The 26,004-nt window shown below is 36.0% G+C and overlaps 3 protein-coding genes and 1 long non-coding RNA gene across 19 annotated transcripts in view; 2 read left to right on the forward strand and 2 right to left on the reverse strand.

Moving 5' to 3' along the window:
• Positions 1–2,518: 2,518 nt before the first annotated feature.
• Positions 2,519–8,671, reverse strand: LOC145972327 (erythroid differentiation-related factor 1). The gene is made up of 9 exons (XM_083100872.1): positions 8,482–8,671; positions 7,200–8,238; positions 6,703–7,113; positions 5,843–6,619; positions 5,587–5,766; positions 5,134–5,504; positions 4,732–5,044; positions 4,324–4,645; positions 2,519–4,171 (listed from the first exon to the last, which is right to left on the reverse strand). Exons 1-9 carry the CDS (start codon positions 8,512–8,514, stop codon positions 4,030–4,032), a joined length of 3,588 nt encoding a protein of 1,195 aa, XP_082956998.1. The 5' UTR covers positions 8,515–8,671; the 3' UTR covers positions 2,519–4,029.
• Positions 8,672–9,136: 465 nt separating this feature from the next.
• Positions 9,137–16,714, reverse strand: LOC145972461 (uncharacterized). 4 transcript variants are annotated; one of them, XR_014439171.1, is made up of 4 exons: positions 16,328–16,714; positions 10,867–11,208; positions 10,256–10,786; positions 9,137–10,037 (listed from the first exon to the last, which is right to left on the reverse strand). It is a non-coding gene; the product is annotated as an uncharacterized LOC145972461 (long non-coding RNA). The 4 variants fall into 4 exon arrangements; XR_014439167.1 differs by having other exon boundaries at positions 10,876–11,208; positions 16,328–16,579; XR_014439168.1 differs by lacking the exon at positions 16,328–16,714 and adding an exon at positions 11,915–12,806 and having other exon boundaries at positions 10,876–11,208.
• Arr1 (arrestin 1) lies at positions 9,656–11,708 on the forward strand. The gene is made up of 2 exons (XM_083101051.1): positions 9,656–10,017; positions 10,258–11,708. The coding sequence occupies exons 1-2, from the start codon at positions 9,710–9,712 to the stop codon at positions 11,072–11,074; spliced, it is 1,125 nt and encodes a 374-aa protein (XP_082957177.1). The 5' UTR covers positions 9,656–9,709; the 3' UTR covers positions 11,075–11,708.
• The window catches only part of LOC145972364 (uncharacterized), a 71,469-nt gene continuing 57,790 nt past the window's right edge, over positions 12,326–26,004 (forward strand). For all 13 annotated transcript variants that reach the window (XM_083100924.1, XM_083100941.1, XM_083100927.1 and 10 more), the window contains exon 1: positions 12,326–12,806. The gene's annotated coding sequence lies outside the window, so the exon portion shown is untranslated. The remainder of the gene's footprint in view (positions 12,807–26,004) is intronic.

The raw sequence follows: 26,004 nt of genomic DNA on the forward strand, positions 1-26,004 counted from the left end.
TGGGAGACAATTATCATAAACTTTAAAAAATGAATGGAGAAAATTATAAATTCATAGGACGATTTAGATGCCATTCAACGATCGAGGTCCTAAGGGACCACTCTCTGTAAAACCGTCCCTATCGGCGAGTGTCCGCCACTATGGAAGGTCAAACCGTACGAACGTCCGCGGGATACGTAACCAGGATCGGGCGGGAAATGAAAGCAGGAAGGAGACAGCAAATTGACCGACCCTTTTCCGCTTGCTCCTTTTGTTTTGTCTTTGACATACGCTCTCCGCTGGTGTCCGATTCTCCCTTTTCCGGGGGAGGGAAGTCGAATCCATTCGGGCGTGAGGGATGCGACTGACAGCTAGAATTGTTATATCTCTCGGTGGACCCCGAACGGACGTAGCCGCTCGTAGTTCATCGATCTTCGATCGGCCTCGACATCGTCGCCGTCGACGCGCGATGGATTGGTTGCTACCTTCGTTAAAATTAATCAAGCAAAGCGTCGCGATTGCCCTTGCCTATCGTAACAATTCGCGGTATGTATCATTTGGATATGCATGTCGTCGAGTATACGGAATATCCTGTGGCGGGACTCTCTGTTCGGATTTGGGGCCGATAGAATCTTAATAAGAAGAAAGAAATTGCAAAATTATAAAATTCGTCATCGCATGATTCATTGAATCGAAATTTTAAAAGCGTGCAAGATGTATTTTTTGCATTCAAGTAAAATTGACATTAAGAAAGTGTTTCATCCTTCTACCTATTGTTACGTCTCTTATAATATATATATCTTATAATATAATATAATATCTTATATATATAATATATATTTATATCATTCTACAAATTAAGAATATCAATTATGTATATTATATTGTAATTATATATTAATAATTAATATAAACGTGGAAAAGAAGAACTTTAATGAATAATATTACGACGTAGCTTCTATTTTCTTTTTGAAAATCTTTTGTTAAGTTCTGTACGTTTGTCCATATCAAAACAATGAAGCTTATTATTATCACGTCAAGGAGAAAATTTGCTTGCAGTGTCAATTTTTTAGAACTGAACAGAAGTTGTTTGTATTCCATTTTGCTTCTTCTCTCATTACATATTATTATTACATTTCCTGATATCTTATACAATATACTCGATTATTTCGCTATTTGCGTTATTAAATAAATACGCACATTAAACAAATTGGACAAATTAGACAAAGAATTACATAAGTGTATGTAAATATTACATGAAATTATATATATATATATATATATATATATATATATATATATATATATATATATATTAGACACGAATTTTCTGTGATATTCTGTGGTTTTTTTTAAAGAGACTTTTCAATCTTTGATATTGAATCTCTAACGAAAAAGAAATCTCATCTTATAGGAAACTCTTGTCGACGTTTTTGATATACGTACAATGAAGCGTGCAGCAGTCAGTGATTTGCCGCAGGGCTCGCTTCCTTTAGTCTTCGACTTCGACCGTGCAGCACACACGTATGTACACACAATTCAGTTCTCATCTCAGATTCTCTAACAAATGAGTTTTTTATCGAGTTTTCGCTCGACCGAATCAAGCGAGAACACCTTCTCGCGCTCTCGTTTATATCAAAAACTTATGTACAAGCCGCGCACCGAGTGTGGAGACTCATTCAAACTCTTGTGCCACACCATCCGTCTTTCCGACGACCGGAGACATGGAGAAAAGAACACACATATGAAACACCGATCTTGACGGTGGATTTAGACCTCACAACTTTGCCCTCCGATCTTGCTTCTATTTTAATTAAAGTGTCACGTCGACATCTACCCGTCGCCAGATAAGACCCTCACCAAAAGCAGGGTACTAATTAGACTTGATAAGAGCGACAGGACTATTGAGAGAGAATCTAATATCTCATTGAGAATTTGGTCCGCGAATATGATTATGATCTTTAAGGTATAAAGTGATATGCAATATAATACATACTTTGAGAGAAATAATTTTTTTATTCTTCTTTTTAGTTTAAAAATATACATTTTATTTACATATTATAGTAAACACATTAGAGTAAAAATGTTTCTCGAGATAGCCGTATATTAATAAAATAAAAAAGATGCGCGTTCAGTTATTTTATTGCATAACAATGCATAGCAATTAACATCATAACTCTTTTATACATATGTATATATATATATATACACGCAATCTTTTATATTGAAAGATTAAAGAAATGCATGAAATACTATGTGTACATCACATTTAATTATCAGAGTCCGGATTCGTTTTCCAGTCCGCAAAAAGCAATATCGTCTATGTCATGCATTAGATCTAATGTACCAAAGAGGGCATAGAATACAAAAAAAAAATTAAAAAATAAATAAATAAATATATATATATATATATATATATATATATATATATATATATATTTATTTATTTATTTTTCCGTATAATCCGTATATATTTTATTATATATATAATCATATATTTCTATATTATATATATATATATATAATATAGAAATATATGATTATATATATAATAAAATATACATGGATTATATAATAAAGTATATACAGGGTGATTCAGAACTCATGGTACAAACTTTAAGGGGTGGTAGAGCACACTCTAACAATCATTTTTTGTATAGGAATGTATGGGCGCAAGTGACGTGTTGAGGCACAAACACAGGCAATAGACATGAAAGAAAAGATAAATTGTTTACTTACAGCGTCGTTGACAAGTGCTTTTTTATAGCAATGTTTACAATAATTGCTCAAAATTGCGTCCACTAACAGTAATACATGCTTGGCAGCGTCGATGGAGTGATTGGCGTACAATTTCAAAGATGCCAGGTATTTCTCGCACATGTGCAGCCGCAACGGATATTCGAGCGACGAGGTCCTCAACAGAGTCAACTGGATTCTCATAAACGAGGGTCTTCAGATGTCCCCATAAGAAGTACATTGCTATAAAAAAGCACATGTCAACGACGCTGTAAGTAAACAATTTATCTTTTCTTTCATGTCTATTTCCTGTGTTTGTGCCTCAACGCGTCACTTGCGCTCATACATTCCTATACAAAAAATGATTGTTAGAGTGTGCTCTACCACCCCTTAAAGTTTGTACCATGAGTTCTGAATCACCCTGTATAATTTATATATATATATATATATATATATATATATATATATATATATACAGGGTGATTCTGAACAAACGTTTGTCTTTAAAATATCAAATTCTTGAATGAATTCTAAGACGATTTTTCCTCTTGCAAAATTTTGCCCGAAGCTTAGTTTTTATACTATAAAGGAAAATAGTTAACTACTTACGGAACGAGTACAAGAGGTAGGCAGGGACGGCGTGATATAGGCGATTACGTGGGGTGATCAGTGTGTGTGTGAGAATGTGTACGCACACACATACACACACACATTGATTGTTACAGTCATCGCGTATAGCAATCAGCTGATTGCGGCGAGCGCCCCACGTAATCGCCTATATCGCGCCGTCCCTGCCTACCTCTTGTACTCGTTCCGTAAGTAGTTAACTATTTTCCTTTATAGTTTAAAAACTAAGCTCCGGGCAAAATTTTGCAAGAGCAAAAATCGTCTTCGAATTCATTCAAGAATTTGATATTTTAAAGACAAACGTTTGTTCAGAATCACCCTGTATATATATATATATATATATATATATATATATATATATATATATATATATATATGTATATGTATATGTATATGCATATACAGTTTTTATTATATAACCATATATATTTTATTATATATATAATCATATATTTCTATATTATTTTATAGTATTCTACGCGACGGTGCTCTCTTTGCTTAAATCACTGGACATTAGATTACTACAAGCGCATACTAGCGGCCAAGCGTCGCGAAAGACAGTACGGCGCGGCGGCCGGCCGCTAGCATACACTTGGAGTGGGAAAATGGCACCGAGATCGGGATTCTGTTAATTACATTATTTTAAAACCGTTAATTGTGTGTACATGATCATTATTTACATAATGATTAAGAATTTGTATGTTTTAGCATACTGTCGAGTTCTCGTAAAAGCTCTCTCATGTGTTTTATGAAAGTTATTCCAGATATCGTATCTGGTCGCAAAGTTCGTGCATAGCATTGCTTGTACAGATTTCCAAGCGTCTGGTTCCTGAAATTTAATTGAAAAAAAGTGTTAAAAATATGCTAAATGCTATATAATATGCTATATACTATATAATAAGTTAAAATATGTTTTATCAAAACTTAAAAATCTTCACTTAATCTTTGAGAAACCGCATAATAAATTTAAGAACAACATACTCTTTTTTATTGTACACGGGACTTTTGAAAAACAGTTGATTTAACGATCGTAGGAGAAATTGTAATCTCTGTTCTAGCAGATTAATGAGATTCTCCTCTACTTGATTCTCATCCAATGGATTCTCGTCCACCGGTTTTTGTTCTTGAGTCATTTTCTTACATTCCGCGCTATCATTTTCTATTTTATTATCGATCGTTTCTTCTAGCTTTTCTTTCGTCGCGTTATTTCGTTCATACAATATTTCCATGATAGGTATACATTGTAAAATTAAAGCCAAGCCGTTTTGATACGCTTTTAGCTTGCTATTGAAGGTTGTACCGTCTGAAAAGATTAAATCTATGTAAAATCATGTAATACGAAAATTAAATGACAGAAAAAATAATAGTTTCCAGAGAAGAATGACATACTACGTGCTTGATATTCCGCCAGAGCGACTCTTTCCATTTGTACCGTCAAATATTCCGTAGTTTGTTCCAATGAGAGTTGCAATTTGGCCGCTTTCTCGTAGTATAATTTAGATAATTGTAAGGTAGTTCTTTTCTTGTTATTATCCGCATCCGAGTCGAATTTCCTATACATGTTATGGTAAAACGAAGCTAATCGATGCTGAATAGTTGCAGCGCGGAATTGATAAACTGGTTGTCGCGGTCCGGGAGTATCCACATCGCAATGCTTGAGTGCCTTCTGAAGAGTATCGACCACTTCCCTCTCTTCCTCAGTCTGTAATAAGAATAATTTATTAATTCATCTATCTATAAATTCATTATTCAATTTCTTATTCAGTTTCGACAGGAAAAATGTTACTGCACTTTATATTCCTCAATAGGATAATCTTGTAATAATGAAGCCATCGTGAATAACGTTGTCGATAAGTCCCACATCACATTGTCCCATATTGTCGAATTTGTTTTTCTATCGCCCAGAACTTGTAGAGCCTTCTGATAACTCGCGAGAGCCTTGTTATAAAAGTGACGCTCTTGTACAGTCTGTTTGTCGTGTATGTGCGCGCAGAGTCGCATGAGCCGTCCTGTGTTTGAATGCAAAAGCGCCAGATTCGTTTCATCATGGACTTCATGAAAGGCCGTAATGCCGGATTCTAAGTGAGTTGATGAACGTGTTAGAAGCTCGGTTACGTCCGTATTCGACGAGTTGTTTGTTTGAGTGCCTTGTTGAAATCGAGCTATAAAGAATTATGGTTCTTCGATTAATGAACGACGTATTTGCTATTCTTTATTAAAATTATACGTGAAAATTATACGCACATCCTGCCTGATTCATATAAAGAACACCCAATTCGTTATGAATATTCCCTATTCGTCTCAACAAGTTTCTTCTATCCACATCCATGAGTTCTAATGACAAAGCCTTGTCATAACATTTATACGAAGAAAGTAAGGTAGATTCTAAGTTTTCAAGTTCCTTCGGCAGTAATTCAGCACCGTCTGTAATAAAATATGCACTTCAATAACAATTATTTATATTACCCTTATTATATAATATTGCCATTTCGATATTTACTCATATCTAAGTCTTCCATACTAAACAATTCTTCGACTATTTTCTCTTCCATTTCATTTTTTATATCGTAATCCTTTCTATGCTTCTCCACATTGTTCCAATCTTGCACTATCATAAAGCAACAGTCTCCCGCCCGACCTAATAGATAACTGATTGATTTGTCGTTTCTCACGCCGCAGAAAATTTCCAATATTTTCTGACAATACAATACTTTCAACATATATCTCAGAGAAGCGCCGTAATTTTTATTTACATATTCATTCTCGGCAAGTACGGCAAATATTAATGATGCTTTTTCGTATAACAAAGTTTTCAAATGAGCGCTCCAGCAAATATTATCGCTCTTTTTCGGGGCTTGCCATGTGGGTATTGTTTCCGCCTTAGGTTTACACAATAAAGCATTTTCACTCGCTACTTCTTTCGTAACATTTTTCTTCTTTTTTTGTTTATTTCTCTTTTTATGCGCAGGACTATGATTTTCCAAATTTTTTTTCGACATAACACTCGTATCTTGTTTATTTAACGGTGTGTAAGGCATAGGAATCGCCTGAAAAGGTTTCGCTACATTAGGATGCATTTCCTCATATTTCCGTTTCTCTTTTTCGTGTTCTTCCGCTTTCTTTTGTTCTTCGTCGGTGTTGTCCTCAATCGGAAAATATCGAAGACAATCGAGTCCATGAGTAACGTGTTCTAATCCAAATAAACATCTTTCTTCTATTGTACCAGAAATCGGTGGGGCTTTATATTTTGGTTGCTCGCGTTCCGTTTGTTCCTTTACTGCAAAAATAATCAATGATAATTTATACAAAAATTTTAAAAGAACAGGAGATTAAAGATACCTAGATTAAAGATTTACTTACTGTTAGCTAGAGTCAAAGATTTGATTGCTGCGCAAATTTTCTCTTCTTCTACTTTCTCCTTTTCGTTATTCATGCTACATTCGCTATGAGCGTCTTCCTCATCGCTTTGATCCGATAATCCTGGGCTGGCGGGATCGGTGTCTGATGGTATATACAAATCCGAAAGCATAAAATGCGCGGATGTAACGATTTGCGGATATTTTTCTTTGGCTAATAATTGAATACAATTTTTCAACAGCATTCTAATTGTTCCTTGATGGCGATGATAATCAGAGGAATACTTCATGTTACGAGCTACTCTGTACAACAACATTGCAACAGGTACGGTGAAAGGATTTTGTCCTTTCTCTTCTGAAACGTCACTGCACAGTGATGTCAAATCATATAGCTTCACAACATCGTCGTCTTCACCTAAAAAAATATTGTATGTAATAGAATATTCAAAAGCCAAAGCAAAGATTACAAATTTACATGTATACTTTAAGCTTAATATTTACCCTTGAATAACCAATAGGTATGACCAGCCTTTGTAGCATTATTTTTTAGGAAACTCAAGATATTTTGCGCTACATCTCTAATTAATTTAGCACTAAACTTGGAGTCATCCAAGTTTGGAAGATCCTCTGTCTTTATCAATTCATATTTCTGTACAATACCATCTAAATGGTAACACATTACTACTTCTGGAACATTACACATTAAATTATCTAACCAGTAGTCTATTCCTGTTAAAACATTGATTGGTTTTGACATATCTCTTAATCGTAGACTTATACATGGATGCGTCTGACCACCAAATATTGGCATGTCCGTTCCAATAAGCATCTGTATATTTTCAAATGTCCACACGACATTTCTTGCGAAATTGTGATTATAATTTGGATCAGGTACTTTTTCTTCTTGTGTTGGTTCAGGTAAACATGGTTCTAATGTTTCCACAGGTAACTGTGGTTTCTCATTCTGTTTGTCGTTATCCGCAAGTACTATAGAATGATAGAGAAACTTGGACACTAAATTTCTCTGTTGTAAACTATTTCTACTATATGCCTTGTGGAAAAAGCGTTTTTCCTTGTCGCCCAGATTTTGAAAAATATGTTCATAAAAGAATTTTTTCAACCATTCCCAATCACTCTCAGCCTGTCTTAGTAGGTACTTGTGTATATCAAAGTCATCCAATAGCAATGTATTTTCAATGCGATGTACCATCATTGAAATCACACCACGATTATAAGGAAGTTTAAGTAATTTCTTTATATTTTCTGCATCCGATACTACATCCACTTCGCCAACACAATCGGGAAACATGTGTGCCATGCGAAAACTGGAGAATCCTGTACTTTGAGACCAAACATTCTGCAGACCATAACTTTCTGCTGAACTGCTGAGCCAGTTACTGGGTGGAAGATTCAAATCCGTATTACACTGTAATTGAGCATATGTCGCTGGTGTTTGAACCGCAGAATATTTTACCACTGCAGTGGATTTTACAGGTTTTTTTGGAGAATCTGGTGGGGTAGCTAAGGCTATTGATCTCATCTGTAATGTGTAAATTAAATAATTTTTTTTATAGTTTCCCTTTATTTAGTTTATTACAATGAAAAATCTTAATAATTAATATGTAATATTTTTTATAATGAAAAAATGTTTTATTATTGAAATATTATAAAACACCTTCATAGACATGCACATCAATTAGAATAATATATGAGATATAATAAAATGTTTTTCATAAAAGATTTATCAAGAGAATCAAACAATATTTATTATTAATAAACTTACCGCATCCACATTAATATCCGAATTTTTTGACATTTTTGTGTACTGTTTTTCGAATACGTTTTTCCAAAATATTCACTGTCCGAAGATTTCTCGAAAGACCGAGAATCCGAAAACAGTTTTTGTGTGCACAGCATGCACAGCTCCAGCAATATAAATAATACAAACTATGAACCATGTTTTGCATAACCATATTGCTATAGACGAACACTAAATTATCGACTACTGAATTACCAACTTTCTATATTATCATATTGAGATAACAGAGATTTCAAGAGTGCCTATATTCCGTTATTATATATATATACATATGACATTTTTCATATACGTATGAAAAAGTTTTATTAAATTGATGTAATATGATTTATAAAATTGATTGTGTAATATACAAAAAAAATAATATAAAGATTTATACTTTTTTAAATAGCATTAATCTGTTTTTCCCAATATCTTTTAATTTTTGAATGATTGTTTTCATTTTATAAATAATATTTATTCTGATTGTTTTTATTTTATAAATAATTTATTCTGATTTGTTCTGATTGTTTTTATTTTGTAAATAATTTATTCTGATTTATTCTATATAATTTTAAATACTTTTGTATTATATTTTTAATTAGATACATTTAGTATTTTATTTTATATATTTATTTTTGCATATAAATTCTGTAAATAACAATATTTTTTATTTTTAAATAAACGAGAGAACGCTTTGCAAGCGAATGACAAAAATGCAATTCTTATATAGTATAAAACTTTTAATGAATATATATTATAAATTGTTATTATTGTTATTATTATTATCGTTATTGTTATTATTATTATTGTTATTACTTTCAACATTAAAACGAAGCCCAAGAAGTTCAAAGATCAAACGAGTAAGTCAAAGTCATACGAAAGCTACGCTTATAAAAAGTAATATTATATTATATAAGGACATATGCTCTGATAGGACCAGTCTTGCAACGCAATAATATTCTCAAAATTAAATTATGAGCGAAAAAAGTGAATGACAGTACTCGCGTCATAAATAATCCATACCACGTAAGTCTCTCAAAAACACAGAAAGTTATCTAAACGCTGTTTCATCCGCGTCGCTAAACGCCTTAAGAAACCTTAGAAGTCGATCACGTGTCATAGTAACCACCCGGTATATAAGTTCTCGATTTAAGACTTGACGCTCCAGTCGTCTTCTGTGTAAACAAGATAGAGAAAAAAAAATATTTTCACCATGGTGGCGAATTTCAAGGTCTACAAAAAATATTCGCCCAACGGCAAGCTCGCTGTCTATCTCGGCAAACGCGACTTTATCGATTATCTGTCAGGTACCGAGCCGATCGACGGGGTGGTCTTGGTCGATCAGGATTACGTAGACAGTGGCAGGAAGGTGTGGTGCCAACTCTTGTGTAGCTTCCGGTATGGCCGCGAGGAGGATGAGGTGATGGACCTCAACTTTCAGAAGGATCTCTATCTGACCTCGGAGCAAATCTTCCCACAAGTTAAGAAGCCCGAGTCCAATCCTACCAAGTTGCAGGACAGGTCAGGATGATATTCTTAGACTAGAATACAAGTTAAACTTTGATAAATTTTGTTATACACTCAATTATGGTATACATTAAAAATCACGTCGAAATCCAGCAACATTTAATGATATCTAAAAGACTAGTCTTTGAGGTGGTTCTTAAACTCTGCATATGCTATTTATTCAGTGTAAAATGAAGTAAACTATAAAGTAAATTAGCGAATTAAAAAATTGAGGTATATCTTTGAAACGCACAGATTACTGAGGAAACTGGGCACCAACGCGATACCGTTCAACTTCACGTTCCCGCAATGCGCACCGTCCAGCGTGACCCTTCAGCAGGGACCCAACGAAACCGGTGAACCCTGCGGCGTCAGCTACTACGTGAAGGTGTATTGCGGCGAAACGGAGACCGACCTGACCCATAAGCGCAGCACCGTCATGATGGGCATCCGCAAGATCCAGTACGCGCCGACGAAGGAAGGTCGTCAACCCTGCACCGTGGTACGCAAGGACTTTCTGATGAGCCCAGGCGAACTGGAGCTCGAGGTTACCCTGGACAAGCAGTTGTACAAATACGGCGAGCCGATCGCCGTCAACATATGCGTGCGCAACAATAGTAACAAGGTAGTGAAGAAGATCAAGACGCTGGTGCAGCAAGGCATCGACGTGGTCATCTTCCAGAACGGTCAGTTCAGGACGGTGATAGACGCGGTGGAGACGCAGGATGGCTGTCCGATCAATCCCGGCTCGACCCTGCAGAAGGTGCTCTATCTAAAGCCCGAGCTGGGGAACAACAAGAACCGTCGCGGTATCGCTTTGGATGGCATAATAAAACGGGAAGAGAGCGAACTCGCGCCCAGTACCTTGCTCACCTCGCCGGATGTACGCGACACTTTCGGCATCATCGTGTCCTATGCCATCAAGGTGAAGCTATATTTGGGCGCTCTAGGTGGCGAGTTGACGGCCGAGCTGCCATTCATCCTGATGAGATCCAAGCCGTCCGATCGGATTAAACTGATCCCGACAGATAGTGTGATGATCGAAGACATCCCGCATGAGAAAGACGGCTAGAAAATCAGCTCCTAGATTCCTCCTTTGCTCTTAGATCTTTGCGGGCTCTCATTTCGATTCGCTTCTAATTTGATAGGTTTAAATAGATTCCGACGTGTGATGAAAACATTCTCGGAGCATTCAAAGGTTGTAAACTGTAAGATAGGTCTCTTAATATGTTACACGTTCTGTAGATATCCTTTAGAAATTATCTGTTATTTTGCGAAAGTCTCCTTCACATCTTTTATTATAATAACAAATATAAATATATCACACACACGTATGTAAAAATAATGCAAGGAATATTTATTAATTCCTTTACAATAGATGTATAAAAATATTGACTCAATTAATTCGCTGATATTTTTAAAAATTACATAACGCCAATACTTATTTATATGTAATAATTTAAGGAATAATTTATATTGCGTATATTAATTATTTTGATATGGATATGAAATAGTAATAAGCTTTACCCAGAATTACATGTAACAAAATCCACTAATCTCCCCCCCCCCATAATCTACTATTAAATGTTTATTTCAAAATCTCGCAAATGTAATTACATTACTCGTTTTATTAAATTAAACATCCCACGGGCGGAACGATTATATATACTTGAAAGAAAATCAATAAAAGGGAGTTATGAAACGTATTTGACGCAAACAATATTTTGACAAATCGTCCTTGTATGTGTTATCTCGGGGTTAGAAAAAAAACAATACGATCTTTGTTATTCCCTGAACATAAACACTGTTCACATTCCGTACGTTAATTTAGTAAACTTCCTCTCGTCCCAAATCCGTTATTTATTATCAGTATCATTCATATACGACAAATAGAAAGCGTGCCGATACATACAACCTCTCAGCTGGAACAATTCGTGAGACCCCATGAGAAACCGCAACGCTCGTTTGCGTGCGCTCCGTCACATACGGGGTGTCGATCTAATTCCCGACTTCCTGCCGAGAAGCGTCCGAGGCGAAAGAAAACCACCCGATACGTGCGATGGACATCGGTGGAATCGAGAAGGAAGGGATAGAGAGAGCGAGAGAGAGAGAGAGAGAGAGAGAGAGAGATACGAACAACGTCGCCGAGATTGCCCCGAGATAGAAAGAAAGGCAACAGCGTGAGACGAAGAAAGAAAAGAGAAGAGGAAGAAAGAGAGAGAGAGAGAGAGAGAGAGAGAGAGAGAGAGAGAGAGAGAGAGGATGAGAGGGTGGGAAAGAGGGAGCCAAGGGTCGGTCGACCGGCTGCGCGATCCGGAGCCGAGTATCAGTCAGGCTCGAGACACCCGCGCGAACGGAGCAAGAAGGAGAGAGAAAGAGAGATAAAGATAGAGAGAGAAAGAGAGGGAGAAGGACAGCTAGAGAGAAAGAAAGAGGAAGAGAGAGAGAGAGGACGACGGTGGTTTGGCTGCTTCCCCTTTTTCGGTACGTTCTCCCGATGCGCCCCCTCTTCCAGCGGCCTCTACTACCCACTCAGGCGAAGTAGTAATCTACCCGGTTGTCTCGGCGTAGTGTCGCGCGGAGTGTCGTACGGGATACGTGCAGGAGAGAGAGAGAGCGGCTCGCTGGTGTTGTTATCCGACGTTATCACAACACCCCCGCACATTGCCCCTCCTCCTCCACCTTGTGCTTCTCTTCTTCGCCGTCTAATCTTGTGTATCTTCGTCATCTGCGAGTGAACCACGGACAGTTTGGCAGGGACAGGTCGGCGACGACGAGGAAGCGACTACTCCAAGCAACAGAGAGTGAGTACAGCTTTATCTATTACGAATTTACTCCGTTTTTTCGCCCTCAAAAAGACGCGACACACGTTGCCGCCTCTGGCGTAATACTTCCGCGAGGGAATCCCTTCCCAGCGTGGCCTCCTCTCGTCGTGGCCCCAGACGTCGGCATCGATTTCCTCCTCGTACCACGCCATCGCCGCCGCCGCCGCCGACAACCGAGCCCTCCGCCCTTCCAGCGACCGCTCGCCCTTCCGGCTTTCGCTCTCTGCCTCTCTCTCTCTTTCTCCTCTCGCGATTTTGCGTCGAACGCGAATTCGCGAGATGCTCCTTTGAATATCCTTGCAGATGTCACTCGGGGGATGAATACTATCCCATACAGCACAGAGCATTGCAGTAATATTGCGGCAATATTGCAATGTTGCTGCAATGTTACAACAATATTAATAATATTCTGCTGTATGAGATCGACCGACTAAAAATATAATCGATTGATGAGGGCCGGAGGATATGTGCGTGTCTGAGAGTATCCCGGTTTTTCGGAGCAGCTCGCGCGAAAGGGCGTGAGATTCGCGTTGGATATAGGCCTCGAAAGGGAACTCGTCACGCCCTACGTAGTCTGTGACCTTCATTTGCTCGGCCTGACACTTGCTAGCTCGAGCTTGAGATTCGTACAAAACATTATACATCAGTCTTTTCAATATCGAATATTTTGAACTTGCATGCGTAAAACGAGATTTTAATTAACGAAAGGAATAAATATATTCGTAGCATATTTCGAATACGCAGTTTGCTGGGCACATATATACATCCAATCAAGGGTTAGGTTATATAAATATTTACGTGAAAAAGGAATCGTTCGAATATGATGAATATAGAGGAATATATTCCGTAATCTTAAATGGAATATTTTGTCAAAAAAGAGCAGGACTTTTAAAAATAATGATTTTAATTTTAGTTATTGCCGGATTGCACGACAACAGTATGTCGCTATATGTGATGTATCATGACATTGTTTACCCTTTGAAATATCTATACAGTATATTAGCATTCAATATGATTCGTGTATCCTAATAATTATTCTACAAGATAGAATGTAACATGAAATTGACTATCTCAAAATTATTACTCGATGATAAGCGTTTACTTTGTCATTAAAATAATACATTATCTACAAAGATGGAAATTTATATATAATATTAATGGTATATATTTATACTTTTGATAATCTCGTATTAACAATAATGACAAATAACAATAATAAAAATTTGTCAAAGTATCGAGGTAAGATGAGAGAGCGAAATCTCGTTAATCTCACGATCTTACGAATTTCTCTGAGAGATTCGCGTACTAGCAGAACGAAATGTAGACCCGTATATACATATAATGTCGAAGTGGATTCGTGTCAGGTGATTAATATGGCACTGTGTTTGTAAATATAGTGGTGCGAATGAAAAACTAGCCACGCACGTGCGTGAGATACTACGACAAGTAGAAACTCTTGGTATAAGAAGCTCTCCTTCTCTCCTTCGGTGTCGGCATAGAGTTGTTTATGACGCTATAACAGTGTTGAGAGTACTTGTACACGAAAACACATTTCGAGGGGAATTTTATTAGACGCTTCTATTCGAATTGCGCGTCCGAAGGATAAATCTCTCTCACGCGGCGCGTTTCTTGCATACACAGTATCCTAAAGTATAATATTACCTTTATATAATGAATAAAATACTCCATTTAAGATTACTATACATTATATTTTCTTTTATTGTATAGAAAATTATAAAAGTATGATAATTAATTATGAATTTTTCGATAGAAAAAGAATCGACTTTAAACGAAACATGAAGGTAAACTTTAAAATATTATACGCGAAAATACTTCGATGAAAGATGTGTTTAAAGAATCTCAGTGTAAAATATACCATTAATATAGTTAATTAAAAATTAAAAAAAATAATGGTATATTTTGCATATATAATACATATATATTTACATACATATTTTATATACAGGGTGTCCGATTCGTGAGGGACCAAACGAAAAGTGATGATAGATTGGGTCAAACTAAGAAGAAAAGTCCTCTATCATTTTGCAAAATTCGCAATAATTATTAAGTAATAAGCAAAAATGTCACATGAAGGTTTAATTTTTTAAATGGAACCCCCTATTTTTTATTATGTATTCTTATAGCTTATCTCGAGAGCTTTCCAAAACACTATAATAAAGTATTTCTTCATTGAGTACTTTTCGAGTTATGAGGCTTGAAATAATTTCTTAATTTTACATAAACCATAAAATATCTAATAAAATATTCATTTTTCGATTGCCTTACCTTAATACTTTTATATGCAAAATAATGAGAGGAATCAATTGGTGTAAAAAACAACTATGTTTTTTCTTTACACCAATTGATTCATCTCATTGTTTTGTATATAAAAGTATCAAGGTAAGATAATCGAAAAATGAATATTTTACTAGATATTTTATGGTTTACGTAAAATTAAGAAATTATTTCAAGCCTCATAACTCGAAAAGTACTCAATGAAGAAATACTTTATTATAGTGTTTTGGAAAGCTCTCGAGATAAGCTATAAGAATACATAATAAAAAATAGGGGGTTCCATTTAAAAAATTAAAGGTAACCTTCATGTGACATTTTTGCTTATTACTTAATAATTATTGCGAATTTTGCAAAATGGTAGAGGACTTTTCTTCTTAGTTTGACCCAATCTATCATCACTTTTCGTTTGGTCCCTCACGAATCGGACACCCTGTATATAATCTATATAAAAAATATATGAAGTGAAATAAAATTGAACGATATGCTTGAAATAATTAATTTATATAAATAATTTATAATAAATAATTAATCTACGGATGTAAATTAATCGTTAAAAAATATATATGCACTGAAATAAAATTTAACGATAGACTTGAAGTAACGGGTGTCAATTAATCGCAATCGAGTTCAAAATGATCGAATATTATGCTCGCACAACCGAAAATACGCAATGAATCGATTTCCATAACAGATGGCTCGGTGCGACAATTAATTTTTCCTCGTTATCAGAAAAACTCTCTTTTGCGTTTTGTTCCATCGTTATTCACGCCTTAGATACCGTACTTGCGCGTTACTCTGATTCAACCAATCGAGCTGCTTAACATCATTCGTCGTTCCAGTCCCTCAGATCCGTTAATTATATCTCGTCTCGTTGAATAAAATATATCTTCCCCGGTTTCTCTCTCCCTTTCTCGATCTTTCATCAGAAATTAGATATCTCCTGTTAATATCTCACGAAATAATCTCACGAAACTTTGAATCATTTAAATCCTGGAATTCGTTTACACACAACTCGAATCGCAAGAACGTAGATCAAGTTGTTCTGCATCAAATATGGACGCTTCAAGCATATATTTTTTTTAATTTGAAATTAGTCAACGTTTACATATATGCATCGGTCAACTAAATCTATTTTCAAACGAAAAAGCAATTTACATGCAGGTAATGTCGGCAAAAATGCTTGTGGATCGCGTGCAAAAGCTCACCTTTCTAGAACGGGGGACGATCAATGTCGAAGAAATTCGACCTGAATTAGCGCCTCGATTCGCCTCGATTCGACATCGATCTCGGGATCTCTCGCAGTCTCGCGACCTCGTCGAAAGCGAGTCACTCACCTTTATCGAATCTTCGTCCCAGTTACTTTCGTACGGCTTCTCCCGTCGACACTTGGCGTCGCGATGCGATGCCATCGGGGAATCGCCGCGAGTCTCTCCTCTCGATGGACGTGATTTACATGCGGTCGCCCCGACGACCGCAAATAACGACCTGCCCTGTCGTCTCGCGGTTTCTCCATCGGGAATAAAGTCCGGTTCCTCTCGATCTTCTGACGTACCTCGAGAAAAGGTCGGTGCGCGAAAAATTTCGCATTTTGGCGGAAAGTTAATCTTCATTACCTCTCGCTTGTTCGCTTAATGAGTCTACTTATATCTAAGAGTTCAATCAAGGGCATATCATTTTTTTGCATTTTGACAGTAGAAGATGCTTCAAGCGCAACTTCTCTCTCTGATGACTTGTATTCAATGATAATATATATATTTAATTTTTTACATTCCTTTATTATCTCTCTCTTAACATTGCATATGTCGACCTTGCCGGCGACCCTTTACCTCGCGGTGAAATTCGCTTACTGCGCGTGCTGAAAACGTGCGCTTCGTCTGGCCGGCTATGCTTTGCGACTGTGTCCAATCCCGTGGCATCGTATATATGCACGGGCTCGCTCGTGTGCTTTTCTCTTTTGCGAGTCCGTCCCGAGAAGCATCTACCTACCTACCTACCTACCTACCTACCTACCTACCTACCTACCTACGAGGATCCGCGCCACGCTCTGCACGGCTCCATCGCCGAACGTGACCGGTCGGAGAGAAACGTTGCGGTCCGCGTTCGGAATCTTTAACGCGTCGCGTCGCTATTTCTAAAGCCAGCCAGTTGGAATCCCGCGCGCTACATTCCGCTACACAAGCCGGCTCTCTTTCTGAATCCGGTTAACCCTTTCCGCTTGATTTCGCATCGCGTTGCGTCGTCGAGGAGATTTTATCATCTTGCTTTGACGCTGGAATATGCGGGATAGACTTGAATATGTATCATATATTCGTGTTTACTCTCTTTCTCCGTCTCCCTCTGTTGAGGTCGTCAGAGATTCATTTCCTCTCATCATCTTCTCTCTTGTAATTTACTTCACCGATTTCCCAGATTCATCTCGATCGGTTCCCTTGTTGTTCTCCTCGCGCGTAGGGGGCGAATTTAACTTTATCCGCGTAGATGGCCGATGATACCCGCGAGCAATTGCGAATAATACGGCTGTTTACCAACAGTCCCCCGCGAGAAGCGAGCAGACAACTCTCTCGTTGACTTTCAATCATGTCCGAGGACAAAAGTCGCGTCGAGATTAACGGAGTGTTGCGCTCGGAGACAAATTGGAAGACTCCCTCGTTAATTAGCAAGAGACGAATTATTATTCACAGCTCGCTTTAGACGCTGGTATTCACGCGGATGCACTTTCATTTTCTACGGCGAGAGTCCGAGGAGACCCGTCAGAGAGATGTCAAAGAGCTCGGCATCGACGTGATGCAAAGAGAGAGAGAGAGAGAGAGAGAGAAAGCGTGAAGAGGGTAAAGCAGGGAGGGAGAGGAAAGGGAGGGCAAGAATTCCCGAACACACAGAGCCTCTTTTGTCCCAAGATCTGACGCGGAAAGGCCGTCGACCCAAAAGTCCTCGTCGAATTTCCAGCAACGATACCGAGATGCAAGATGCGCGTCGCGTCAGACGCATCCTCGGATGCGCGTAAACGCTCGCATTAATTTCACGCGCGACAATTATAGATGCATTCGCGCGCATCGCGGAACCGAGTACGACTGACATTAGCGAGGGCATCCGTTCCCACAATCGACCGAAATAATACGATGTGTAAGGGCCTGCACGCAGTCGTATACAGGGTGTCCCTTTAACTACAGATCTCTTGACCGATTTTTTTCTTAACGATAAAGTCGAGGTGGTTTGATGATTTTGATATCCTATTTAATAATAAGAATATAATATAGATATTTATTTAAAAGGAACAATAAGTAATATTGATATGATTCGCATATCGATAGATATATATTTAAATTCCTTTCCCCTCGTGGAAATTATATGAAAAATATGTTAAAATGAAATTGTCGTATTTGAATGAAACTTTTTTTTGTACGTATTTCTGTCGTGTCTTGTTTGCAATTTTTTTCATTTTTCGTAATTATTTTCTTAATTCTTTAAAATAATTAATAATACTTTTGCAAATGTTTAATTGCTTTCTATTCGTATAACGTGCTAAAAATGTTGTCTCATTGTAGACAATACTCGCTGCATCTGATTGCATACAATGGCCTTCGGATGGTCATGCGAGAGACATGAGAGATATTGCACGGTAACGCTAATTGTTGAACGCTGTTGCTTAGAATTATCTTCGTTGATGCGCAAGCGAAATAATCAATTTATATCCGAGAGATTTGATGAAGATTAATGACGCGTAATTGCGAGTGAAATTACAAAAGTATAATTTCAATTTTGAAATTATTTAAATTCGTTCAACTTGTTATATAAATACTGACATGAATATCAGTTATAAATCAATTTCAATCAATATATCATATGATACGAATCTATCAACGTTTTAACATTATTATGCGAAATAAGTTGATTCTAAAAAGAAGAAGAAAGTTGATGGCAGCGTCCTTGTTTAGTCTCTTTACATCGGTTCTACGCCCTTGGTCCGGCATAAATCGATTCATTTGAGTGCGCGAGATGCGATCTGCCGACTCGCGATGTCTCGCTGCATAAAAACGCGGCATGTCGCGTGTAACGAACTCCAATGTGAGTCATCAGCGCGAAAATAAAACGCTCAGGCCGATAAAAAGACTCAGTAACAATGTGACTACATCTCATATGATCGACGAAAAACGAAGATTCGCGAGAGGGATTTTTCTTCGAAACAATTGCGACAGGTGCGACGTAATTTTTGAATACTTTTACTATCGAATTTTTATCAAGAGGAGGAAACCAGAAATGTTTTACGAGCGAAACCGACGAGTTCGCGACACATTTCCGTCATATATCTCTGGCGCGGATATTACAATATCTCACCGCAGGATTATCTTTCCGTGTACGGAAAGTTTGCGGCTTACTTCTCCGGACAATCATCGCCACATCTCGCAAAACGTTGCTAGTGCGTTTGATTTAAGAGAGACTAGAGAGAAAATGAAATAATTCTTTCAAGGAGAGAAAAATATAATTTCTAATTATATATAATATAATAATAATATATAATTTCTATATAATAAGAGCGCTTTTTATCCATATATTTTATTTGCAGAAATAGCTGTATTATATTCAATAATTTTCTAAAATTACGCATAGATTTTTAAAATTGCCAAGTGAGAATTTCCAATTTGCGGGTAACGATTTTAGTAAACAAAGTCCTTAAACCTATTCAAAATAGCGCAGATTTCGCCAATCGCTTTTCCCGCAGCAAAGTAGGGCACGCGTTAGCCTGGCAATTATCTCTTGTGCAATATCTCGTGCAAGTAAAAACATAGGAAGTAGCGCGATAGCAGCCGCGAGCACAATAACAGTTATACGTGATCAATCTGAAGATGCACTGCTGTTGTATTTGATAAGCTACTATTAAGCGATACACTTTATCGAAGTAATTATAGTATTTTATGATAAAAAAGGAAAAAATAGAAATTTAATATTTCAATATTCTTCATAAATACAACGGTATTTCTTTCTTTTATATTTTAATCGATTTTTCACGTCTCTAAAACTAATTTTGCTCCGATGTAGCGAAAGCTAGTAATACGGAAAGGTCGGTGGCGAGATTTTGCGAACGAGACTCGATAAATTATGCCAGTCGTTGCATCGTTATTACACCAACTGCCCAACAAGCTCTTTACTGTTTTCCTTCCTTTAGCTGCGCCTTTTTTTCCATGCAATTTGCCGCGGCAGCATTAATGCACCGCCTTCTTGCGAAGCCCTGTTTAGAGTTTCGCTTGGCGAAATGACTTTAAGTACGGCGCAACTCATCGTAATTACCGGTCAAGCACATCTGCCGAGAGTTTTCAGCGGTTAAATCGTATCGGCCAAACGAGCCGCGCGAAAGTCCGTTTTCCCGCGATCAAGGAAGCGCTCCGCGTCATTTAAGGATAATATGATTAAAGCGCGACTTAACGATACACCGCATTATTCTTGAACGCGTTGCCGGGAACAATCTTTCTAAAATCGCCGTCGAAGTATGTGTATCTCTGGAACGTAGCAAAAAATAGATACAATTTGCCCGCTCGATCTCTATTTTCGTCTCGACAACGCGGCAAAGAGTAGTTAGAGAGATAATAAACGTCTCGCTACCACACTCACTGCTCTAACAAATACTAGCGCTCACTAATAAATTCTGCTAAAATGAGCGAGATAAAAATATTTACTCCGCTAAGATATAGGATGCCAGAGCGTTCCACAGCCAAATTCTATCTTTGCAAAATTGATAAAAATATTTACGCCGCTAAGATATGGGATGCCAGAGCATTCCGCAGCCAAATTCTATCTTTGCAAAATTGATATCGGGCGAGAAGCAACAATAGCCTCTCGACGGGAAGAGAGAAATGCGGCATATGCACAAATAGATGCCGAAGGCAGAGAAAGTGAGTGGGTGACACACTGTGTCCCCTGCTGCGACTTTGCTGCTCTCGTGATCTATCGTTGCACAGAAGGAATATAAGAGTTACGAGAAATAAGATAACAATCAATTTTATTTCATTAAAACGTATTGAATAATTTAAATTATTATAAATAATTTATTATTTATTATAATTTAAATTATAATATTTATTATTTATTTAAATTATTTATTATAATTTAAATTGTAATATTTATTATTTATTTAAATAATTTATTATTTATAGCTCTCTAAAATGTATAAAATATATGTACAAAAAAGCATTTATTATATGTTGTAAAAATTTTAAGATCCTATATTATTCGTCTTTTTTCTAACAAAATTTTTCAAGAAATTTTTTAAATATTTTCTAATGTATTAGAGGCAAAGTTACCCTTAAAAAGAAATAATATAGTTAGAAAATATAGTTAGAAAATATAGTTAGAAAAAAAAATATAGTTAGAAAATATAATTAGAAAAATTTAATTTATATAATTAGAAAAATGATCTGCTAAAGAGCGATTTCATGCCAAAGTACATAATGGTATCGAGTTAATGTCATCAAGATTAGACCGGGTACATTCTCCAGGCTAAAATATTTTTCCAAATCAATTTTTCAAGAGATTTCGCAAAGAAACATGACACGTTGTACGTGACTTAAACACGACACGTACGATAAAACAAACGTGAGCATGGATAACTTATTAGGCGTTCTCGAACACGAGTGTAAAAGAGGAACATTTTAGAATATTTTCGAGATTTATCTTTAATTATTAGCTAAATTTGAATATCTGACATCGATATAATTGCGTCAATAAATAAACACTCATGGAATTCTGAAAATATGTTAAGAAAAAGTAATGAATTTAGAACATATTGTATAGTTTGAGATTTCCACTAAAAATTTTTTTAGAAAATTATCCTTATTTTGTTTTATCGCTTCATTTGACATATCTCAGGAAACAAAGTCCGAGTTTTCTTCCTCTCTCATCTCATATCCCTTAATTGACGTTTCTACACGATAGTCTTATAAACTATTCGCGGAAGTGTTATGAAAAAGGAAATATAGTCTTCTACCGGTCAGAGCCAAAATTAGCCAGTATTTTACGAAGCGGAACGATTCTCGTCTTTGTGCTACGAGCAAATCATTATCTTCCTCCGAACACATGTTTTTTTTAGATATTTTTTCGTCTATATCGTTTTATCATTTTTATTACTATTATTTTATTTTACACTTGGTGTAATCCGTTTTCAATTTAACCGTTTTAATTCGCTTATGTTTTGTACTCTTTTAGATGAAATAAGTGTATTATTACTGAAAAGCAATGAATAGTCCAAGTTTTAATTGATAGTCTCAGTTATAAGTATATCATTATAAATCAGTGAAATCTCATCGACAGAATAAATTAGCGCTAATGGCTATTTCAATCAGTGATATTTTAAAATGCATTTTGAGAAAGTGCTCTTACATTTTCTTTCTGAAAGATCCATGAAGTAGCATAGGCTTTCTTTGTTTTATAATTATATTCGTGAATCATAAATTTCCGTATTTTAGTTTTTAAATCTATATTAAATTGAAAAGAAAAGAATGCATTTAGTAAATCAAGAGAATGATACACGCATGAAAAATTTAGTAATAAACTTTCACTCGTTAAATTCCTTGTATAAGCGGAAATTCGTCATCGAAATAATTTCTAACTTAGCTTCGTGTCTCAGTATTCTTAACTTATGACTCACTATTCTTAACTTATGATTGTGCTGTTATTAGAACGGACATATGTGTAGTTATCACTTGTGTCATGCGCGACATTTAAATATTATAGAGAATCGAAGAAAATGAATTCTACACAATATAAATATCGTGCGATAATGGAAAGTCTATGGTATCAATGAACGTACGATTTTTAATGAGAAATCGCAATGACAATGAGATAAACATGGAGAATGCGATAATGCGAACTCTTGAAAATTTTTGCGTGCTCAAGTCGAGCTACTGAAACAGTATGATCTTTTTATAAAAGACTATCGAGACACATGTTGGCGCCATAAGCCAGCCAGTCACATGATCCATATCCTTTCACAATGCAAGTCACATAATAGAGAGATAAGTCGGAATTTACATTGCTTTATTTTTCTGAAAATAACATAGACGAGGAAATTTTATTATTTAGAAAAAAATTTCTCATGAAATATTTTCAATTATTTTCTCAATTTATTTGTTTTTATTTATAGATATAAATTTTTCAGGTATTTCATATATGTTTTTTTCAGATATTTATATATAATTATTTAGGAGGAAATTATTATATTTTAAGAAATGTTCAAGAATTTTTAAACTTTAATTATAAATTATATCTATAATAAATAAATGATTAATAAATAATAAATTATTAATAATAATATATAAATTATATCTATAATATAATTATAAATCTCTCTTTCAATAAAGAAAAACATATCATTTTATATCAATATATGATTTTAATCAAATTTTTAATATGTTATATCGTGATACACTGTATATAAAAATAAATATTATTCTTTATTGAAAAATTAATAGCAATTCTCTTATATTATTGCACGGTGAAAAGTAGAAGGAATATAAATAATTTTGAGTATCTATTTAATAGATAGTAAAAGGTAAACATACAATGCACTCCGGTAGAAAAAAAACCTCGGTTATCGATGGTTATCGATAGTTATCTTATCTGAGTGACATTATATAAATCGCATATTGCCATTGCCAAGCGCGATAAATTTATGACTTGTATATTACAACACATTGCGATTTCTCTGCAATTGTAATATTTACATATACATATATGTGTGTGATAAAGCATAAGTTAATATATATTGCGTTTACGTGTGAAATATTGACTGTATCATGCATCGCTGCTCGTGTGCATTCAATTGCCATGAATCTATGTCATTAGATCAGGTGCCGACATACTGACATATGACGGAGTGTTAATGTCATTACAGTTTTCCTATGGTTTCCGAGTCGCCTAAAAGATGCATTTTTTTATGTATTGCCTCTTTCTCTCTCTCCTTCTCTTTTTCTCTTTCTTTTGTTTTAAAAATATATGTTTCTTTGAAATATTACTTTGAAAATTCTATAGCCGAAAACACAAATATTGATACAGAAATTCTTTTTTCGAATGATTCTGATTCCTCGACTTATATTTCAACACAACAAAATTTTTAATTTTTGATTATGATGTTCAATCAATACTTTCAATTTTACACGAAACTGTTGTTTCCAATTGTTGCTTAATGGTTTAATTGTCGGAGACGGTTGTGCAATCTCGGACTAAGGTATTTCGATATTTATCGTGTACACCCGGTATATTTTCGTTAACTACGGACCATGGTGAGGGTATCTGTGTGGAAAGCGCATAGGGTGAATCAGCACATATGCATTTCGACCGACGGAGTGGTCCTCGTCAAACGGAAGTGTTTCGCGTTGACTCAACCATGAAAGCCATGGTAGTGTGACCGTCTAGTGTGCTTCACATGATTTTAATCCCGTCGGAACAGGTGCACGCAGAAAACAGTTGTACTTGAAAACCGTCCCGGTCTGTGTGAAGAAAGTATTTTTAATTCTCCTCCTCTTTATTTTATATTTTATATAATAGAAAAGTTTATAAAACGAAACTTGGGATTTTAATGAGGTATGTAAAGCCAGGAATATCATCCAGTTATATTGTTTTGTATTTAATGATTCGCATTAATGTCACTGTAAAGCTGCGACAGCTTTTGATCATGGTTCACGTGCAAATGCGAATGTTTTTTCCTTTTTTTTTTTATTATTTCATCGCGCAATCAGGATTGTAAAGACTATTTCCGATATATCGAACGTTCCAAAATTCCAAAGGGACAGATCCAATTTTTGTTACACATATTTCTCGATTAACGAAAATCGCACAAAACAATAAAATTCAATGCATATGTTAAGGTGTGGATGCGAATCTATGTTCATCTTTTATACACGTGTTAATCTTCAAATAATAAATTTTTATTTTTAAAAATAAATGATTACTAAAAATCAATAAATTTTTATGTCGTAAACGAAAGTCAAATTATATGTACAGAACCATTATATATATAATATTTATTTCAACAAAAATTCCATTCAGATATTTAGATCAAAGCTTCCTGAAAGACTTCATAATGATTCAATTAAGAACTTAACTATTTCTATGGATATTATTGACCAAATTCGAGCGTGACTCGATAAAGATGATTAAGATAGCAATTTTATTTGTGATTTTCTCTATATTCAATTATTTTTAATCTAAAATCACAATAATTCAATGACTCTAAAGACGGATTTCCTCGGAGCAGTTTCCTTTTCTTGCATACAATCGTCGAGGTAGCATCGCAAATATTTTTCGGCCCACTCTCTGCAGCTTAAAGTTATTTTAAACATTTTGCCGCGAGCAATCGCTCGCTTGAATTCGAGTTCGACTTGCGAAAAAAACAGCTGACCGCCTTGCACGCCCGCGTCAGATCGAAAGCAACTGTTCGCGCGGAAAGATTCACCGTTCAGATTAAATCGTAGGAAGATACAGTTCCTCGTCACGACGCCCGTTCGAATGGAAAGACGCCTTGTACGCCGGAGATTAACTATTAGTTGCAAAGGATTCTCGGCCGACAATACATAATGCATGAGAGGAAGTGGAGAGAGAAGTTTTCTGATGTCATTTTATGTAACGGCAAAGGGAGAGACGAGACAAACGTCGGGGTTGGTGCTCGTTGCAATTTAAACGCGACGCGAAATCGACGATGGAAGAGTTTATCTCCAACAATCTATCTCTGCAGATTATCAGCATTTCATGTAGAAAGTACGCGAGAACAATCGAACAGGATTCTAGAGAGTTCATCCCCTTTGAGAGATTCGAGAAGATTAATCTTGCGAAAGAGAATCAAATTTAAATCTTGGCGATGTATCTTAATTATGGCGATAAATCTACAAGGATT

Source organism: Camponotus vicinus, unplaced genomic scaffold (assembly GCF_025532165.1).
Source record: "Camponotus vicinus isolate PSW18456_S1 unplaced genomic scaffold, iyCamVici1.0 SCAF_1, whole genome shotgun sequence".
Lineage (NCBI taxonomy): Eukaryota > Metazoa > Arthropoda > Insecta > Hymenoptera > Formicidae > Camponotus > Camponotus vicinus.

Bases quoted from the DNA above. Each gene is read 5' to 3' on its own strand.
- LOC145972327 (XM_083100872.1), bottom strand. From the start codon at position 8,514: ATGTCAAAAAATTCGGATATTAATGTGGATGCG. The intron at 5,767-5,842 runs GTAAATATCGAA...ATTTTATTACAG, and splicing joins TATGGAAGACTTAGATATGA to ACGGTGCTGAATTACTGCCG. The intron at 4,646-4,731 runs GTATGTCATTCT...TAATCTTTTCAG, and splicing joins GGCGGAATATCAAGCACGTA to ACGGTACAACCTTCAATAGC.
- Arr1 (XM_083101051.1), top strand. From the start codon at position 9,710: ATGGTGGCGAATTTCAAGGTCTACAAAAAATATTCGCCCAACGGCAAG. The intron at 10,018-10,257 runs GTCAGGATGATA...TGAAACGCACAG, and splicing joins CCTACCAAGTTGCAGGACAG to ATTACTGAGGAAACTGGGCA.